Source organism: Saccoglossus kowalevskii, chromosome 16 (genome assembly GCF_978046115.1).
Source record: "Saccoglossus kowalevskii chromosome 16, keSacKowa6.1, whole genome shotgun sequence".
Classification (NCBI taxonomy): Eukaryota; Metazoa; Hemichordata; class Enteropneusta; family Harrimaniidae; genus Saccoglossus; species Saccoglossus kowalevskii.
In genome coordinates, this window is record NC_140656.1 from 25,086,976 (window position 1) to 25,109,733 (window position 22,758).

The window sequence follows — 22,758 nt, forward strand, 5'->3', positions numbered from 1 at the left end:
TCAAAAATCGTGATTTTCTGAGTTGAGGCCCCTGGGCGCTAACGCGATCGAGTACGGTATGTAATATATTGAAATTTCAAGTGCTAACACTTTTGCTGTACGAGTTTGGTTATAGAAAATGCAATGAAATGACAATCATGCAATGTTAGCTAATTTATTTGTGCTGACATATTTTGTACATCAGAACCATTAACGAAATCGTTAAACATGCTGTTTTTTAAAAAGATGTTAAGACGGAAATTGACAGTTTTAATTATATACATCATTTTGTTAAATTTTATTTCAATAAACAAAATCACAACACAATCTAGTGTTGCATCTATTTTAATAGAGAAAAAAGCTTGACAGTGCTGCAATGACCAACAGATAACATATGCAAAACGATCTCTGACAGCAAAGATCATCACACAGATCATCAACCTCTAGAAAAATATATAAATTAAATTGTTGGCCATTTTTATTACAATATGTATTTTAAAGTTAATCATTTGTACCAGCAAATAAGAAGAAAGTACAACTATATGAATCTGATGTGGTTGTTCCTTGGTATAGAACATTCTTTCCTCAGTAAAAGTATTTGTTGACATCAGAGTCTCTATACTGAAACTATACTGATACTTATTTTACATACATGCATCTGTATATTACCTATATACTAAAGACAATTGGATTTAAATATACATTAGTCAACTTTAGGCAAAAAATGAACAGTCAGACACTGGAGATAATAAGAAATATCTCATGCCACTGTAACAGCTCAACCAAGAGTGTGAGCACGTAACTGGCCTCTCCAGCCATGCACAGAACCGCGCAGTCTCAACTATCATGAATCATCAACATGAACAACATTCAAATTTGTTAAGGTGGATGACACAAAAAATACAATTCATGATCAGCTAACATCTTCAGGACACTGAATTCTAAAATTGCACATAGTATACTCGATGAGGGGATACATTTAACGCCTTGATGCTAACTGGGCTTTCATTGTTTGGATTTCTTCTGCTAGACCCCTGTCTAATGGAGCACATTTTTTCAGAACCAGGGTCAGGTCCTCCTCATTCTTCTGCTGAAATGCTGTAACAGCGGCTTGTTTAAAATCACTGTTGGAAAATAAAAGACAATTATTTCCTATGTCTTCCATTTAAAGAAGAATAGCAGTATAAGATACTGTGTTAGTGACCAGTTTATTAGGTTTAGAAAACATCATATGTGAATTTAAATACTAAAACAAATCACTGACAAACAATCATCAAACTCAGAACAACCAATACTAGGCAGGTACACTCTACTGAAGAGTCAACTCAGTGAGAGAAGTACTGCTAGGCCTGCGGCCAGGAGAACATGCGACACCCGGTGTACCCTCTTAACTGATTTTGTATGGATCATAAGTCAAAATGGAATCCCCCAGAAAAATCAAGTTAGTTGGCTTGTTGAGGAGGTCAGTTTTCAAGAAGAAAAAAAAATTGTATGTGACTGTACAGGTGACATGCGGAACAAACAAAAATGCTGTGGCTTCTGATATTTGTTGTTGTTACACTTATTTTGTTTACAAATTACACCAAATTACACATTTCATAACTATACAGTAATATGTTGATGTAAGATGACCAGCTATATCAATGTAAGATTTTCTATTGGGTTAATGATGTGCCAGTGAAAACTAGTTGCATCACACCAAATCTTTGTGCATCTACTGAGATTCATATAGACTTAGAGGGCACACAAGTAACACCATAGTTATATCTATCTGTTAAAAACTAATTTCTTATATCAGACAAGTGACACTGATTCCTTCTTAGGAAAGGTTGGAATAGGAAATAGTAATACAATGTAACTCACCCCACTTTGATGTACATCTTCACTTTGTTCTCAGGACTTACTTTTGGTACATACTTACAAGCTTCTAGTCGGTTGTGGCGCTTCATACATGCTTCGACAAATGGCTAATCAATATAATTCAAATTATTATTTTACTAACTATATAACTGTAGAATTGAATTCACCTTTTTCCAAATCTTGAGGCCAATTTATAACCAAACAAGCAGCCTATCGGCTGAGATAGCTCCGCTGTTAGCAATGCACATTTCAATTAAAGAACTGAAGACATCATTAGAAAATGAACAATATGTATAGTATCAAAGCAATCGGACTTACAGTTTTTAACAAGAGGTCGAAAATATCACTTTCTATCAAAAATCACCAAAATATTCACCAAAATTAGAGAATTGAAGATATCATCACGAAATGAACAAATCTGAGAAAGGTCTACATGTAGTATCCATATGTGTAATATCAAAGCAATTGAACTTTTGGTTTTTAACAAGAAGTCAAAAATATCACTTTTTACCAAAAATTACAAAAATATTCACCAAAATTAGAGAATTGAAGATATCATCACAAAATGAACAAATCTGAGAGAGGTCCACATGTAGTACCTATATATGTAATATCAAAGCAATCGGACTTGGTTTTTTACAAGAAGTCGAAAATATCACTTTTTACCAAAAATTACAAAAATATTCACCAAAATTAAAGAATCAAAGATATCATCACGAAATGAACAAATCTGAGTAAGGTCTACATGTAGTATCTAAATATGTAATATCAAAGCAATTGAACTATTGGTTTTTAACAAGAAGTCGAAAATATCACTTTTTACCAAACATTACAAAAATATTCACCAAAATTAGAGAATTGAAGACATCATCACAAAATGAACAAATCTGAGAGAGGTCCACATGTAGTACCTATATATGTAATATCAAAGCAATCGGACTTGTGGTTTTTAACAAGAAGTCGAAAATATCACTTTTTACCAAAAATGACAAAAATATTCACCAAAATTAGAGAATTAAAGATATCAACATGAAATGAACAAACCTAAGAGAGGTCTACCCAAGATACATATACACCAAGTATCAAAGCATTCAGGCTTGTAGTTTTCAAGAAGAAGTCGAAAAAGTAAAACATTGACACGGACAACGGACAATCACTCATATGATAAGCTCCGCTCGACAAAGTCGACAGCGGAGCTAAAAATGGATGTGCATATGTTTTTTTTTATTGTGCCAATCTAATTAGTCCAAACATTTGAAAAATAGTTTGGGATGGATGGACCAAGTCTTACGCATGAAACCAGCCAGTACTCAAGCACATGCATATATATGTCTATATATGTGATATTAACATACCTCATAACCAATTGGAGACTTTTTACTTTTTGAGAACCTATCTAATTCTTGCCAGTCATTGATCTCGGCCAAAGCTTCTATTTTCATCCACCAATACCTAAGGGAATGCATAAAGTCAAACACTTAATGCTGCAAGATCATAAGATAATTCTTTATTTATTCACCAGTTTTTCATTTTGTTTGTGTGTTTATGTTAGAAAAATGATTGATGGAAAAAGACAGACTTAAAAATGGTCGCAGAAAGCTTGTTTTTACCTCTCATATAGTATTTTATTTTCTCCTGCCATCGCTTCTACTGTTACATAATTACGCATAGGCCAGAGAAACAGTCGACACTATGATGTAAGAAAATAGAACTAACTGGAGGACAAAAACAATACTTATGGTCTCTCTCTCTATCTCAACAATATCTAGGCATTCATTTGCATCTATGGTCTTTTGTATATTATAAAATGATTATTCTGAATCTAGCCATCTGATTGGCTGAAGCAAGGTCTTATATCTGACAGTAGAAGACATGCGACCCTGCCTCGAAACAGATTATCACTATATAAATGTACAATTTTCTGTTGGGTCAATGATGTACCAATGAATTTTTTCTTATGCTCGGTTATTATCTTTCACCAAATATGCTAATTTTCCCCAGAGACGTCCAGTACCAAATACCCTTGCTTGTTTATAACCTTTAATTAAAATAGCCAAATTAATTATTTAGTGACAAAATCATATAGTATGTCTGCGCATGGATTACTGAAATCAAATTATTATGATAATTAGTGTTTCTATGGATATTCTAAAAATGCAGATAGTATATGTTAAAAGTAAAATCCCAATAATAACATAGCTGCAATTAAATAAGAAAAATAAAAACCTCTCAATCAATTAAGAGTAATTAATTAATCTGAAGTCACATTCAATCAAACAGAAGAAAACTTAATTATCGACAAGGTATGAAACACACTACCTTTTATCTGGTACTTTAAATTCTTTTCTGAGTTGTTCAACTAGTTTAGTATTGCGATGTAAAAGTAACTGGAACATTGTGTCGTGTAGTGATAGATCAAGATAAGGTTTCTGTAATTCTTCCTCCAAGCGCTTTTGATACCTCATTAGCTTCACTTGTTCCTCAGTTTGCTGGAACAAGCGAAGAAAGTTACATGAAAGAACCATGAAAAGAATTAATTCAATTGATTAACTATTGCACTGGCCCCTTGTCTTTGTAACTAAACATAGAAAGATGGCTGGCAATTGCAGAAAATGCAAGTAACATTGCATTTAAGAAAAAAGACATGGATGCAACCATTATAATGGCTTTGTATAAGCACAACTTACCACTTAGATGTGAAGTAAACCCTGTGGGGCACTGATTAAACAATCATAGTTAGGTATGTGACATGTCATCAAAAGAGACAACTAACTACCGTAATTGTCTTCTTCTGATTATCTTTTTGACAGATTAAAGTCTCACATTGTATGGTCTGTGGAAAACCTTATGAAATTAGCCCAGGAATGTTTGAGATAAGGTGCCGAAGGATGCACAAAAGCACAGAGTTGAAATTATAAGTCCACATTTTTGGTAAACTTTCAGCCTATTTTTTTATCAATTAAATAAAGAAGTTCATTTCTCATTTGTAAAAATAATACTGATTTTGCATATATTCATATTGCAATGCAAGAAAGAAAATAACTTGTATATAAGAAAATGGTTATCATACTGCAAACACAATATTTACTTATACACACTACAATATTAGAATTTATATGTGACTTTTTTATCCCAAGCATGAAGAGGTAACTTCACCATTGAATTTTGACGATTTCATGAAACTCCCAACTCTAAAAGGTTTTCAGGTGACAACATTTTTTTCCATTATCAGTATCCTAATCTCATCAACCCATGAATTGAAAAAAATTACGAAAAATGTTCCATTTTATTTTATCTCAAGCTTTTTTAAAGAGCTTTAAATGAAAGATGGGGTTGTAATTGCCTGGTGTTGAAAATCACAGTAGGGGTGCCGGTAAGTCAAGTGGAATATTAGGATGAGGATAAGGAAGAAGTGAGAGAGATATCCATATATACAGATACAAAAGATATCTTACCTTGTATGCAAATTCTGACTTTGCCTTCAAGTATGAATCTTGTGAATTTCTTGCTTTATTGTAGTTGTCTTGCGCATCATACAAAGCACTTAGCCTGGCATCAAGAAGCTGTCAAGATTTGATGATACACATCAGTTATTTTTTCTGCTTTTATAGCGTCAAATTTAAAGCGAGGGAGTCGTCCCCTGCGCATGCGTCAGTTGGCCATAGTGTGTCATTGTTTACAAACAAGCGTCTACCCATGAGCCTTTGCGTTTTTAGCGTGTGTTGTTATCATCGCTTGGGACTGAATTCCTGCATGTGCGCAGGTGACGACCCTCCGGCATTAAAGTCAATGCAAAGCAAAGTTTACAAGATTGACTACCCAACAGTCAGACCAATCAGAGAGCTGCTTGTATTTTCACAGGTTGTTTTGATGTATCAAATTTTGCTTTGTATATGTATATGTGCTTTGATTCAACTGTAAATACATGTATAAGCTAAATTGTGCCTTTTCTTCAAATAAAAATTAGTGTGGTTTATTTTGCAAATCTTAATTTATTATTATAAGTTAAATAGTTATTTTAGTAACAATATACATTTGTACTATATAGAGAAAACCATGAAATCATGATTGCTATGACAACAACACATCCAGGTAGAAAAAAATATCAGTTGAAATAGCATTAAAAAAGTGCCCTTTCTCCCAGTTTAGAATATGCTTGTCATTCGGATTTCAGAGTCTCTGTAAAATACTCTTGAAACAACAAACCTGTTCCTTTCATCTTTATAAATATTAATAAATTTCAACAGCAGTTTGAATTCAACTAGCCAATCAATGAGTGTAATTTGAAAATGTTCCAATGTAATTCAATCGGTCAATAGAAACTTGTTTCAGTTTAAATTAAGAAATTTATAAAATAATATTTATACAGATGAAGGAAAATGGTATGTTGTGTTAAGAGTAGTACATTTCGATTCATGATTAAAACAAGTACTAATGCAATATTTCAAATCTTCAGAAGATAAATGTTTAAAAAATCTTGTCATACTTACACTCTCCCTATAGCTATCAATCACTTTACAGTTTGCTATCTCCATAAAATCATCATTCTGGTAATATATCTCCTGTAGCATGTCATGCTTTTGTTCTCGGCAAAACTGAAGCAGAAATAACAGAATATTATACTGTTATGATGACCCGTATATTGAAATTGTGTTAAATTTGTTAGGTGGAATCTAGAACATTATAGTAAATGTCTATCTTAAATAAAAATAAATATATGACATCCAAATTGTTGTGCTGACATTTTGGTGTAATATTATGCAAATTGTCATTTATTTTTCTATAATTTATTTGTTAGTTTTCATACACTTTAGGTCTTGATCAAATTTGATGTATATATACATATTGTGTATATCTATCCAAGTTGACTTATTTGGGAGGGTATGAGTGGTATATCATCTCACCTGTAACCACAGACTCTGAGCTACTGGAAGATTACGTATCACCATCAAGAAGTCACCTGGTGAGATATTATCTTTAAGATGTAGAAGTACTGTGTAAACTGAAACAAAGAAATGGAAAAATTGTACGGACAATTGAAAGTGAAAAATTGATTAAATATTCCTGAATTCGCTTCTTACATTTGTAGATTCAAACACAAAATACTGGTATACACCATAATAAATGAGTCTTAACAATTATCCATGGATTACTTTCTGAATGATTAACAGAAATTAACACATACATAATATCATTCTCGTCATCACAATGACCAATATTTTTCTAACACAATTAAAAGTGACATCATTTCTATTACAGTAAAAGGGTTAACTGGCTTTTAATTTTGCTTATATCGCTGACTGGAAAATGCACTAAATTAAAACCCAGTGAATATGTAAAAATTGAGCGTAGAACACATTATCTAAATTATAAAACCGTGAATTTAAAACCCACTGAGTATGCCTGAAATTTGAACCCAGTAAAAAGTTAGTCGATTTACAGTATTTGGAGAGTTGTTAACTGAACGACTACTGTAGAATACTTTATTTTCACTTGGAATTTATTTTCGTTATTTTCACTGAAGAGATAATTCCATGAAAATAAAATCCAGCGAATATACTTTTTTTCCTATATATCACATTAAACTCATCAAAAAACAGTGAAAATAAATTCCATACAAAATGCCCAAAAAGCCTTTTCAGCGAAAATTAATTCCAGCGAAAATAAAGTATTCCGTAGTATTATGTAATCACAGCATTTTCAAACATAAACGTATATATTTGTATCCTAATACTGTTAAAATATTTCTAATTTATGTTTCTAGTATATTTTATTTGGTCTAATAGAAGTACATCTCTAATAGAAGTGCATATAATCCAAAAATCACATTGGCTGTATACTAAATCCTTAAAATATTACTAATTTTAATCATAGAAATAAGCGCACACACTATTACATCATTAACACAAACGTGTATCACATGCCTACCATCACCTATTAACACAATAATTTGACACTGCATTCATCATTCATCTAATTCCTAGTATGATTTATCACATCAACATCACAATACAGTACTACAAAATTTTTCATAACTTTTGACAGAAAAAATATTTTAAGTTGGGAACCATAACATAAAGTTAGTACACAATTTGATAATACTAAATTCAAAAGTGATTATCTCACCTAAATCGGTATCGCCACTTTCAATAGCTTTATTCAAAGCTACAGTGTCTCTATTCATCCTCATCAGTAAAGGTACTTGTTCAGCTGCCTTGGGTTCAAAATCCAACAACTTGGAAAAGAAGAAAAACATGAATAATCAAAGGAAAGAAAATCGGAAGATTGATAATAAAACAAGAAAGTAACAATAGCAGTACAGTAGGTTTAAAAAAAAACTTTTAGCCAAACTGGTCGTAAAGTCACCGTTTCTGTTTCAGGCCATCATATATGAGTAATACAGCAGGGGGGCATTGCATGACCTTATAGGCAGAAAAAAATTGTCTAATTTGCATAAATTAATATTCATGAGCAATGAAAACCTTTCAGTTATTAATAAATTGTGCAGTTATCTTTCAGATAGCAAACATGGTAGTTCTTTATGACTGATTCTATTGTTACAAGCTGAACAAATATTTGAAAAACTGATGTATAAAGGACATGTCTTTGATCCAGCAAATTGTTTTTTTCGTTAACTTGTATGAGATCATAAAAAGCTATGATATTCATGGTAATGCATAGGTAAGTTAATATTTCACTATTGCTCAAAATTGCGCATAAAGTTTTTTTGATAAGTTTTACCTGTGACAAGTTAACTAATTAGTATGCATTCTACAAAATTACCATGTGTGTATGCGCAGTTTAAAATAGAACAAAATTCTTTATTTTTATTGTCACCCTGTGTTCCTGCTAAATTTGGCGCTAGACAATTATGCTATATTTCCCCAAGAACAATAACCTAACAACCAAAACAACAATATTGTTTTAATAATTATGTCCATGTGCAACATTAAAGGTGAAAGTAGTTTAAATGGTTATACATTACTGGGTGTGGTCACAAAGAAAGTTTGACACAAATGAGACTTACCCGTATAGCTAACTCAGTCCTACCACACTCAGATGCTTTGGCAGCAATCTCAGTATACGAGATTCCTGGAGTGTCTCCTAGTTTACCTTGGATAGCCCTGGCTATCTGTTCATCATCCCGATTTGTTTGCTGCACCTAAAGCAATTAAGATCAATGGTTACAAAAGTCCATTTCAATACATCACTCATAAGTGGAAAATAAAAAAAAATCACAGTGCTGATTTGAGGAGATGGTGTAAGAAAATCCACAATTTTAACTGAACTGCAATAATCACTATTTTTTGTCTCTGGAAATTAAAGTTATATACTGCGAGCAGGCTTTGAACTTCAAAGCTGAAAAGACACCCATTTTCAAAATTATAGAATTGCCTAAGTACATCAGAATAAAAATGAAAATATCAAAGAGCATCAAGGCAAACTTGCTGGATATCAATTCAAGGCAACAGCCTTCAATAACACTGTAAATGTCAAGCCCTATACTTCATCAGTAAAAGTAAGGAAAGAATATCCTACCTTATAGCATGCCCAGTGTGCTAGGATTCTGCTTTCACCTTCAGATTCTGCCATCTTTAAGTATTTACATATTCTAATTGCAAGGCACCATTCACGGCGTAGAATAAGTCTGTAAACAAAAACATAATATGTATAATATTATAATGGAAAAGGGTAATGCAAATAGTGGTGGTATAAGGGATAAAAAGAAATGTATATAGTTATAGTGTTGTTTTTCAAAATTACTAGAATCGTACAAGTATATCTAGAGAGTTTTTGAGGATTTTTACAACTCTTTCATTACATTATATGGTCACATGCTACACAAATCTGGTAAACATTTGCTTGACAGTCCGAGTAAACAAGTGACATCAATTTATTGAATGAATCATTCATTACTAGCCCTACTGAATTAAAACATCAAGTATATGTTCAGCTCAGCTCAGTTGGTAGAGGAACCACAACACAACACAAGACAAAATAAATATCTATAATTGTATAAATCACAAAAGTTTTTGCTTGGAGAAAATTAACATTCATTTGAAAATACTGCATAAAGTGGATAGCAAAATATTACAGCAACAGTAAATGCATTAATGCACCAAGTAAATTTAACTAACCTGTCTATGAGTACAGCCAGCCTTAGATGTTCAAGTCTGAAGTTACAAATTTAGGAATTTACTTAAATTTACACAAAATTATTGATAAGTACATTATATTGTGAAAACTTTTTAATTCGACTTCTGTAGAAATTCAGCCAACAGTAGTTTTAGTAAAAATACCTACTTAACATATTTGTAATTTTCAATAATTTATTTTTTTCCAACACAACTAAATTAATCACTACAAAAGCAAAATTGAAAATGTTAATATTCTAAAATTACACTACTTATGAAGGATACTGAGAGTACGTCAATGGAATACCGACTCTGTAATCTCGAACGGCATTGAGCACTCGTAACATTTGACACATGTTGAAGAATGGCTCTGGTCGCATATCGCTAAGAAAACATTTACCAAATGAGGCAGCCTGTAAAAATAAACAATTAATAAAAATAAATTTATATTTAAAGTGCAGTCATTAAAATAATTCTTGAATTAATTGGATTAAAATGCTAGCAAATTCAGTGGTTGATTCAGTTAAAAACGTACAATAAAATTTTGCTCTCACAGTCAACACGATATGGCGCACAATTCCCATAACTACAGATAAATGAAGTTTAATGTATGCATCTCTAATAGGAGTGCATGCGAGCCAAAAAAAATTTGTTTTTGTGGTATTTTAAGTACACCAAACAAACACTACGTTATATGTTGTATAACAAGACATCTATGTAAAAACATGTGAAAATACAGTATGTGACATTAAATTTACAAGAGAATGAGATTAAGTTGAGTTTCTATAAAATTTGTCTGAGTCTATAATAGTTACATCTCACATAGGTAACAACACTAAGGCATATAGGCAGGTGAAACTAACCCTGAGTAGCATTCTCTGTGTGTTGGATTCATATTCGGCTCCAGCAGCAACAATACATTGTTCTACAGCCAACTGTAGCTTATCTTTTATCATCCGTATATACTCATCTGCTTTCTGACTCCCTTTCTGTAGATGTCAAGAGAAAAAGTGGGAAATAAATTATCTACATGTATGCTCCAGCCTCACCCCTCAGTCAGGAACATGATACACCTGGATACTATTGGAGAATAAACTATCTTTACTATCAACTTATACACCAATTGTTCTCAGTGAATGCACTTTATTCATTGTTTTAAATCAAAATAAGTCAAATATACCAAGAAATATGACCTGAGGTCAAATATCCCAAAAAGTATAATCTAATGAGGTCAAATGAATGAATGAATTTCTGAGGAGGAACATGGGAAAGGTATGATCTTTAAATGCATGCAAACCAAGCCAAGTTTTATCATATTCTAACCTGGAATTCTCTAGATGCTTCATAAAGCATAGCACCTGGCGCCATAGAACCAATTTTAAAAACATCCTCCACCATATCTGTAAACACAGAAAGAGACAAAAATGCAATTAACTGATTAATACTGGTGTTAGAACTAAAAAAGACAGATGTACATGAAAGAAGAGGCTCTGGTCATTTATATTATTCACCTTCCAGCATACATACCTCTAACTACACCTGACTAATACCCAGCATGAAAACCATGCTCAAAACTAACATGATCAGCAACCAATCAGAACTCATGCCACAGACTGCTGTCTCGTGAGTCATGCTCAGCATTCTGATTGAATAATAATCGCTTCGACCTATCAGGTCAAAGAACAGTTTCAGGTCACCTTGTGTACGGAACAAGCAGCCTATTGGCTGAGATAACTCCGCTGTTAGCAATGCACATTTCAATTAAAGAACTGAAGACATCATTAGATCAAAGAAAGCTTAGAAAGAACTCCCATGTGCTGAGAGTATTGGAGACACATTAAATATAATTCAAAATTACTTAGCTGAAAACTAATTAAGCAAATCAGAAAATTAATATGACCAGATTTGAGTGTAAAACTAATGAGGTCTGCGCAATGTAACAGAAAATCTATGTCTCCAAGTTTAATTGAAATGTGATTAGAACCAAAAAATTATGAATTATTATGCTTATTAGGGAATTAATATGAACAGATTTTTACCCCAAACTAATTAGGTTTGTACATTGTCCTAGAGCATCTTTGTACTAAGTTTCATTGAAACGGAATAAGTAGTACTTTAGATATCAGTGTGAAAGCTTAAAATTGGTTAATTACGCAAATTAGGTAATTAATATGTACAGATTTTAACCCACAATTATTCAGGTCTGTCTATTGTCCTACAGCATCCATGTACATTCATTGATATGTGATGTATAGTACCTGAGATATCAGTGTGAAAGTTGGTTAATTATGCAAATTAGGTGATTAATATGCACAAATATTTACCGGAAACTAATTGGGTCTGCATTATTCTAGATTCATTGAAATGTGATGATTAGTACTTTAGATATCAGTAGAAAAGCTGAAAATTAATTATGCAAATTAGGTAATTAATATGCACAATTATTTACCCTAAAACTAATCAGGTCTCTGCATAGTCCTAAAGGATCTATGTACCAAGTTTCATTGAAATGCGATGATTAGTACTTGAGGTACCCGTGGAAAAGCTGAAAATTAACTAATTATGCAAATTAGGTGATTAATATGCACAAATATTTATCTGAAACAATCAATCTCTGCATAGTCCTTGAGTATGTAAGTACCAAGTTTCATTGAAATGTAATGCTCACTACTTATATCAAATGCTGAAAATTAATTAATTATGCAAATTAGGTAATTAATATGTACTGATATGACCATAAAAACTATCAGGTATGTGCAGTGTCATATGACATCTATGTACCAAGTTTCATTGAAATGTCATGATCAGTACTTATATCAAATGCTGAAAATTAATTAATTATGCAAATTAGGTAATTAATATGTACTGATATTAACATAAAAACTATCAGGTCTGTGCAGTGTCATATGACATCTATGTACCAAGTTTCATTGAAATGTGATGATTAGTACTTATATCAAATGCTGAAAATTAATTAATTATGCAAATTAGGTAATTAATATGAACTGATATTACCATAAAAACTATCAGGTCTGTGCAGTGTCATATGACATCTATGTACCAAGTTTCATTGAAATGTGATAATTAGTACTTGAGATATCAGTGGAAAAAACGAAAATTGACTAATCATTATGCAAATTAGGTAATTAGTATCCACGGATTATTACCAAAAACTAATCAAATCTGCGCATATGTTCAGAGCATCTATGTACCAAGTTTCATCAAAATCCAATGAGTGGTTGTTTAGATATCAGTGGAACAATCATGGAACAGCTAAAAATCAGCTAATTAACATGCAAATTAGGTGATTAATATGCACGGATTTTTACCAAAAACTAATCAAATCTGCGCATATGTTCAGAGCATCTATGTACCAAGTTTCATCAAAATCCAATGAGTGGTTCTTTAGATATCAGTGGAACAGTCATAGAACAGCTAAAAATCAGCTAATTATCATGCAAATTAGGTAATTAACGAGCATGGAATTTTACCAAAACCTAATCAAATCTGCGCATTGGCCCAGAGCATCTATGCACCAAGTTTCATCAAAAACCGATGTATGGTTCTTGAGATAGCAGTGGAACAGTCGGACACACATACACACATACACACACACGCACACACCCACACTAACTGCAAAGACTCCCATTATGTGCTTCGCACATGGGAGTCAAAAATGAACAATATGTATAATATCAAAGCAATCGGATTACAGTTTTTAACAAGAAGTCGAAAATATCACTTTTTACCAAAAATGACAAAAATATTCACCAAAATTAGAGAATTGAAGATATCAACATGAAATGAACAAACCTAAGAAAACCTAACAGAGGTCTACCCAAGGTACATATACACCAAGTATCAAAACATTCAGGCTTGTAGTTTTCAAGAAGAAGTCGAAAAAGTAAAACATTGACACGGGCGATGGACAATCACTCATATGATAAGCTCTGCTCGACAAAGTCAACAGCGGAGCTAAAAAACATGGCAGATAGCGTGTAGCATAAAACATATGCATGCAACAGCTTAAGTTGAATTTTTTAACAAAACAAATTGATTTTTTGGGACGTTATTATAATCACAACTGTGTAATAATCAACATTTTCATGATCTCCTTGAGAACAAGTAAGTTATTCACTTGTAAAAACACAGCATGATTGGATTACTCTGTGATAATCATTTGCTACTAAGCAATGCTCGTGTTTATTTGAAAATTCATCTAGACTCCACTTTTCTTCACCAACTATATTAAAACCAATGCATATTACATTCAAATACTGAGTAGTTTTTGTTAATTTTAACAGTTTGTGATGCTAATTTCAGTACCAAATTAGGGCATTTGACTTTTCCCAGATGCCTAAATTAGAGTGGAATCTAAAGTATTTACAGTAATTTGAGCCAAACAAAATGAAGTATCAAATAAAATTTTACATTTGCCACTCTTGCCAAACACTTCAAATTCATAAATCAGGAAGAGTGAGTTTTTTTAATTTGATTCTCAGGATAGGGTAGTTTTTATATGATTATCGTAAAATCTGTATTAGAAGCCGCATCCCCAATATTAGTCACACCCATTCTTTTTAAACATTTGAGAACCATAAATTCATTGTTTCTCATATGTGTAGATGGAAGCCACATTCCTTCTGTTGTATTGTACCATTTTAATAGAAGCCACGGCTTCTAATACAGATTTTATAGTAGCATTTATGTATGTACTAAAAAAATCAAATCAAAGATATATTTCTAGAAGTGCTGATTTTAGAGTTTATCAAGTTGATAAGTATAGCAAGCACTTACTAGGGACCCTCTGCAGGAAATCATGGGTGTATCTTCCAACTATTCGGAGTCCATCCAATTCAGGCACTAAATGCACAGTACTATCCATGTTGTACTTGACCCAATCTTTATCAGGACCAACCATTAATAAAAGGTTTTCCCAATAAGCAACAATAGCACCGGTACCACACCAGACTAACTGCTGTGGTTTGGAAGGACTTTTAGTGTTGAATTCACAGTAGACTTTCTAGAAAGAAGGCAAATGAACAAAAATTATTGGCTAAATAGGAATAGATGATAACTCAACATAGGAGTGCTCGGATATTTTTTGTTGGCATACATGTATATGCGAATATGAAACCAAATAAAGGCAAGAATGAGCTATGTTCTATGTATGGGTATGCCAACAAATCGCTCACCACATGACAGAATTTACATTAATTACTTAAACCTAATTCTTAAGAAGATATGGATTGAAATTTGTGCGCATTATTTGTTAATGACCAGCAGTTCAGAAACTTAACTTTTATTTAACCAGGCCGCTTCACTGACTGAAGCTGTGGAAGATGAAATGACGGGAGGCGGGTAGAGTAATGTACATTTCAGTATAGCTTCAGTATGTAAAATATCAAAATATCACTGAGTTAATGAAGAATTTTGAAGTAACCGTGCTACACGTCGTAATTTCCGACATTTTGTTCCTTAGCCTACCACGCAATGTTACACAGCGACTGATTGGGCACCTTTTCAACAGGCGCATCCAATCAAACTTGGCCATTTGTTTAACATAAGCTGGTCCCGCATGGGTTGGTGGAGTCGGCAATAAGTCAACACCAACAAACTGTGCGATTCAGACGATGAAGTTCAACTGAAATACTTGATACCCAAAGGTCGTATAGAAGTTTCCTGTTCACTTGAGGAGCATTCATCTTGTCAAAACAGACTTCTGAGTTATTTCTGATTCTGATTTCTAAAAATTTCTGACATGCTGCAGGACTGTCGGAAATTTATAGAAGTAATCCTGAGGTTCTGGTTAAGGCTTCCTTTCCTTCCTTCCTTCCTTTCAAACATTTTTGTACACCAAGACACGGTAAAATAAAGGTTTCTGAATTTGGAAGTCATGATCAAATAATGCCCTAAATTTTCAATCAATATCCTCCTATATCGATTGGAAATAAAGAAAAATGAAATAAAGTGTCTTTATAAACGAGAAAAATGTTAAGATGATCATCAAAACTCAAAAATAAAACTACATTTATTAGAAAGTAAAAATAAAATAAAACCAGAGAAACTGTTTCTAGCACACAAAATTAATGAAGTAATGTACTATATTATGATGAAGTGATTAATAACACTGTATTCTTTTTTTAATTTTAATTATATTTGGAATAAGAGGCTTAAGTAATACACTTCCACTAAAAACAAAGTCATCAAATTACCAACACTAGAGGGCACTGTATTATTCCTCAAGTATGAAAAAGAAAAAAAGGTAGTTTGCATGATTTACCTGCAGATCAGCTGATCCAATCCAAAATAAACCGGAATCAGTAAAAAGAGCAAGATATTTATTATTAAATGATACTGACATCTCGATAAAGGAGTTCACTTCAGCTGTCATTGGAGGCGCCTGCAAAAAAAATCCATTAAAAAAGAATAATTTGGAGCAATCCAGTAAAAGATGTCTGGTGCCAACATAATATTAATACTTTTTTTTAGACTAACTCTAAAAACTTGTGATTAAATAAATAAATAAGTACTTCGGTAAAATTGGTAAAACACAATATAAATAATTCTTAGCATTTTGTAGCATGCTTTATGAATTGTGTTGAATTTCATGTAAACAAACATTGAACTTTTTACATGCATTGTATTCGTTGCTATGGAACCCATAAAAAATATCGATTGATACAGTGAGGAATGAAAACTATTACATGGCAGTATTCATTTGATTAAATGAAAAAAGGTAATATGTGTATTTATCTAATTACCTGTATATTAAAGTTGAGCTCTGAGATTATTCATAGAGCTTTATTGGGTTAATTATATGAGATATTTGATTGAATTTGTCTGAATTTGTGTGAAATATATAATAAAATTCAAATTTCAATGCATAGTACCACGTTTAAATGCTGAAGATGATTTTTGCTTCCCGACTGATCATGTGTTCATATTACTTTTGCCAACATTTTTGAATAGTATTCATACGTACAAACAGTCTGTTCTGTTCGAAATTACTGCAAGCCATTGTAATTCAATTAGTAATATTTAATAGTCAACATTTCCATGATCCCCTTGACAACAAGCAAGTTATTTGCTTTTAAAAACACAGCATGATTGGATTATTTTAGGGTGATCATTTGCTACTAAGCAATGCTTGTTTTTATTTGGAAATTCATTTAGACTCGTCTTTTCTCCACCAACTATAATAAAACCAGTGCATACTACATTAAAATACTGAGTAGTTTTTGTTAATTTTAACAGTTTGTGAGGCCAATTGCAAAACCAAATTAAGGCATTTGATGTTTCCCAGATGCCTAAATTAGAGTGGAATCTAAAGTATATACAGTAATTTGAGCCAAACAAAATAAGGGGAAAAATGAGTATCTAGACCCTAATAAAGCTTTATGAATGCTCTCAGAATACAGCTTTCAGATCATTTTTCTATTTTAGTTGAGGCACATGTAAAACACGAGGTGGCAATCACAAATACATTTCAAACCGAGCATGCAAGCCAGGATGTATTTAGCAATGAACTTTACACACAGAGTACGAGTTCAGTTGTTATATATAAATCACATTTGCTGATTTAAATGATGATTAAGATTTAGAACTTTTTCTGTAAATGATGAACAACTGAATGAATATTAAGCAATGTGGCCATTCCTTACCTCCTGAGAGCACTGACCATCATGGACCAGTAAATGAACAACTGAATGAATATTAAGCAATGTGGCCATTCCTTACCTCCTGAGAGTACTGACCATCATGGACCAGTAAATGAACAACTGAATGAATATTAAGCAATGTGGCCATTCCTTACCTCCTGAGAATACTGACCATCATGGACCAGTAAATGAACAACTGAATGAATATTAAGCAATGTGGCCATTCCTTACCTCCTGAGAGTACTGACCACCATGGTCCAGTAAATATAATTCAGATTCCTTGGCTAGTAGAATACGTGACTGTCTATCCTCAGATATAACTGCCCAACTACTAGGAGGGCAACTTAATCCTGCCAGTGGAAAAAATAATAACACATAAATAACTTACAAATCTATAAAATACATGTACTATATATAGTACAGCTTTCATAAGAGATTGTGCAAGTCTTACTTCATCGTCGCATTTGCATTGTATCACGCTTGCATATAGCTGGTGTGATGCAGTGTTATTACATGATAAACAACTGGACATCTTTGTAGTATTAAACAAGCAGCCTGTCGGCTGAGATAGCTCCGCTATTAGCAATGCACATTGAAATTAAAGAACAGAAGATATCATTAGAAAATGAACAATATGTATAATATCAAAGCAATAGGACTTGCTGTTTTCAACAAGAATTAAAAAATATCACTTTTCACCAAAAATATTCATCAAAATTAGATAATTGAAGATATCACCACGAAATGAACAAAATCTGAGAGAGGTCCACATGTAGTACTTATATGTATAATATCAAAGCAATTGGACTTGCGGTTTTCAGCAAAAATGGCGAAAATATTCACTGAAATTAGAGAATTAAAGATATCATCATGAAATGAACAAATCTGAGAGAGGTCTACCCAAGGTACATATACACCAAGTATCAAAGCATTCAAGCTTGTAGTTTTCAAGAAGAAGTCAAAAAGGTAAAACATTGACACGGACGCCGACGGACAATCACTCATATGATAAGCTCCGCTCGACAAAGTCGACAGCGGAGCTAAAAATTGTGTACATCATTATTAGGCATTATCTAATTGTTATGTATTGTACACTATGGATAAGAATGGTCAGAAAAAAAGGATGAATAACTAACTTTCTAAATAAAAAATATTAATAGAAAATATAGAATCCCACACCTAAGTAATGAAGATTTTTCACACAAGTTTTCCTTTTGAAATTTGTTAGTGAGAGTAATTTTGTTCTCATCAACAAAGTTAAAAACATATAGTCCACTGGTGAGAATAAAATCTGCTGCTTTCTCTTTAGTGATAATAGAAACACTGAGGGATAGGAATGGAAAAAGCTGTGTGTTTTTTTCAAAATAAAATAGTTAAATGAAAACCACTGTAAGTTAACAGAAAATTGTTGGTTGAAATTTGGAACTTTACGGATTGTGAAATGTAGTAGTTCTAAACATCTGTGAAGGAGAAAGATCCACTGTGATAAATTTTAAAATTAAGTTTTCAAATCACCATACTTCTAAACAAGCAGAATCATTAAACAGGTGAAATCATTATAAACCAACGTTACCTGGCACCTCTGCCATTTTTCGAATTCTAGGTTCTTCTATGTTGTTTACCACAAACAACTTAAAACTATTAGTAAGAATTGCTAAACCTGTGCCACTGTGACTGCGAAATATACGACAGTCTAAGACTTTCATATCTTTGGCTTCCTGCAGGAATAAAAAAGTAAAATATACATGACAGATAAATATGTATACAAGTAAGTATCGTAGTAGTTACTGTAAACTGCTTTATGTTTGGAAGACACAAATTTTCCTTAATTTTCTGATTCATTGAAAATTGCAAAAGTCTACCGAGAAACCACAAAAGAAAAGGTGCAACACAGTCATAGTTGCACACACCACTGAAATGTACAGGTTATAACATGACAGGGTCTTGAGATCACAAGGTACACACCTACAAATTTTAGTGTCAGTGTCAGAAAAATTGGCATACATGTGTACACTGTATGCAGTTCTATATATTACATTCTAAAATCTGTGTCAAATGAACCAACTCTACTGTAAACCGCTGATTTTCAATGCGAAATTTGATGATTTTATAGCATTTGTGACAACAAAAATGTTTGGAAGTCCATGACATAAAACCCCAGAGAAAATGTCATGGAAACAAAATTTCATTACTGTCACTGATATGTGAAATTCATATCAATTTGCTGAAAGCAAACTACACATTTGAAAAAAATTATGTAAACAAGACACCCAATCAGGTTTCTATATATTATATGTACACATCTTCTATTATTGAAACAGAGACATGATTTGAATTATACCATTACCTGTCCCATGCTGAATGTTCTCTTGAATACTCCAAATATATCATATACCAGCACACTGCCATCGTCTTGAACACAGAGTAAGTCTTCATTACTTGACCAGCCAAGGTGGATTACATGGCCACTATTCCACTGAAAAATAAATATTCGATTCTTCATAATGAATGCTGAACCCAATCTCCCGGGCAGAGTTCTATTTCTATGACAATATCTCTGCAACCATGCAAACTTATGCATGTTATTGATTGGTTAATGTGTCACAGTGGTACTACTTTCAAAGATGCCCACAAAAACATTGCCATGCAGGTGTTAAATTTTTCAAACCCAACGAAAGTATATGCGTTGTTTGTAGATTTTGGCTGTTTTCAGAGAGAGAAGTTCCTTTTTACTTTCCGTAGCACAAACGGAGTGGCAGTTGGACCAGTTAACTGTCAATACTATAAAGTGCTTTTGTTTGTTCTTCGACTGGCAATCGATGGGACAGTCAGCACAATAAACCGAATAACACCTTAGTAACCACTATTCCATGATGAAATTATTTTCTTTTGTAAATTATAAATATGGTGTTCTAGCTGCAAGGATCTCTGGGACAGAGACTGTGCTGAACCATTCTGCTACGATCATCCTAGCATGGTAATGTATATATTATTGACCCAAAGTATTTTATTAAAATAATTAAAGTTCCATAAATCGAATGCAGTATACGAATTGTTGTTGCGTGAAAAATGATATATATGCTTGTATTTTATGCATGTATTTATCGCTAATTTCGAAAGTTAGAGTCGTAACTTTCCAAGGTACGAGTATTCCGACTCGTCCATACATTTCACTTATGTTTATTACACTTGAATCAATTTTACACTTGAAACAAATGCTATTTACGAAATTTAAAATAGCCAAGCCTTCTTGAGTTGGAACATTAGTATCACATTCCATACAACAAGTTCAGGATCGGTAAACAAGAACTAAAATGCCTTATGTGTTTATGTGCGACATGATCATTTAAAACAGAGTTAAGCGGTCATGTATGTTTTATAAATCTAACCTTGCACACAATCTTGTATTTGCGCTTTTTTAAAGGTAGAAGCATAGTCAGTACCCTAATAGTAAATAACATGAGTTTGCATAATTATTATGAAAGAAATACATTACAATGTTGAAATATTCAATACTATATATTTATTTATAGTCTTTGGTAGATTGAGACTTGAATGCAGTGAATTGTAGTGGATACTCTGCTATAGCTTCCCAGAAAATTCCCTTGCAGATTTCAATTTACCATTAAAGCGGGCAAGTTGTCACCTGTGCCGTGCCCCAGATGGCCATAGCCTGTCATTGTTTACAAACAAGCGTCTCCAAGCGTCCCTTCAGCTTTAAACAACTCAGTGTCACTGTAGTGATGTCTGCTGCGGGATCTGACCTGTCCTTACGTGCAAGCAAAGTGAAGCAATCTCAACATCTGATCATAAATTATTGAGTTCACATTGCAAGCCACAGATAGGTGTTTTAGGTGCAAAGGGACACATTGCAAATCAGTCATCAATCAATCGGAGAGTCAGTACAGTTGAAAGACTATTGGAGTCACAAGAAGATTTCGGTGCCATTTGGTTGGGTTTTGTAGCTAGAGGTTTGCAGAGCTTCTACAAAGTCCACCAGGATAACATCATTGTGCTCTGCATTAAACATCTTTATGAGGACGACTCAAATCCACATTGATCATAGGTGGCGGTTTTGAAGAGATGCACAGTCCAAAAAACTTCAGCATAAACAAGTAACGTTCCAATAAAAACTAACTTGTTACTTCTTTTGCTCCTTAGCTTAGGACCTGAATCGGACAAGGTGCCATCTGTCATCAAAGGTGGTTTTAATGGTGTCAGAATCTGTACATGATGGAACATGGCAAAATGAGCAACATCAGTGGAAGACACATGATAATAACGGATTCAAATCCTATAGTTCACAGGCAAGGTTCGAAAACATCTCAAACATTTTATCATCTGCAAGGGAATCGGTAGAGGCCAAAGATCAGCTTGACAACTCAGCACACGCTATAAAAGCCAACTCATTGTTTGGATGGCCTGGGTTTTATGCTTAAGTTTCTTGCCTGACATCTGATGAAATTGGTGCTATTTGTGCACAGTCATTGAAATCACCCCCACAAACTGAAAGGGATATAATTGCTGTACATCTTAATTATCCACAGCCCATAACACATAAATTACAGAACAGAGTGCAACATCTTGCCAAGTATTTTACTCTCCTTGCTATTGAGTTCAGTACATGTACCTTCAAGTAGTACTATATATTCTATAACCAGATATGGATTTTTCCGGTGATATAACCCATAATTTTTAGACATGTAAGTCCCTAATAGGAACTGTATTTTCATCACATGCTTTACAGCAAATACATGCCAGGACTTGGCAATCTAGATTCTTCCCATTCGGACTGCATGAGGAAATGTATTACCTCAGAATTTCCCCAAAAAAGCAAGGACATTTTCATGTAGTCTGTTGAAGAGTAAATGTCATTATTGAAATAGACAGCGATGATGAATGATTGTTGGAGCATCATATGAATATTTTTTTAGGATCAGCTGTTGATGTGTAAAAGAATCAGGTTTAAGTGTATTATTTGCTTTTTTTAAAGGGTGGTGGTTATCATGCAGCACGCATTGCGAATCAAACACCATGACAAATACCACTCTATAATGCTGAACTGCTGAACTGAAGGTGGAAGAGAACATTCATATCGCTGTATTGAAATATTGGGACTATTA

General features: G+C 33.1%; 1 protein-coding gene across 1 annotated transcript; it reads right to left on the minus strand.

Moving 5' to 3' along the window:
• Nucleotides 1-308: 308 nt before the first annotated feature.
• On the minus strand, nt 309-21,877 carry LOC102808869 (vacuolar protein sorting-associated protein 16 homolog). Its single transcript, XM_085490953.1, has 21 exons — nt 21,774-21,877; nt 21,025-21,079; nt 19,983-20,111; nt 19,209-19,353; nt 17,867-17,985; nt 16,258-16,377; nt 14,772-14,997; nt 11,298-11,374; nt 10,838-10,963; nt 10,260-10,387; nt 9,978-10,013; nt 9,379-9,487; nt 8,867-9,001; nt 7,966-8,074; nt 6,744-6,841; nt 6,330-6,434; nt 5,295-5,402; nt 4,159-4,328; nt 3,195-3,291; nt 1,843-1,946; nt 309-1,103 (listed from the first exon to the last, which is right to left on the minus strand). The coding sequence occupies exons 1-21, from the start codon at nt 21,875-21,877 to the stop codon at nt 959-961; spliced, it is 2,445 nt and encodes an 814-aa protein (XP_085347079.1). The 3' UTR covers nt 309-958.
• Nucleotides 21,878-22,758: the final 881 nt, after the last annotated feature.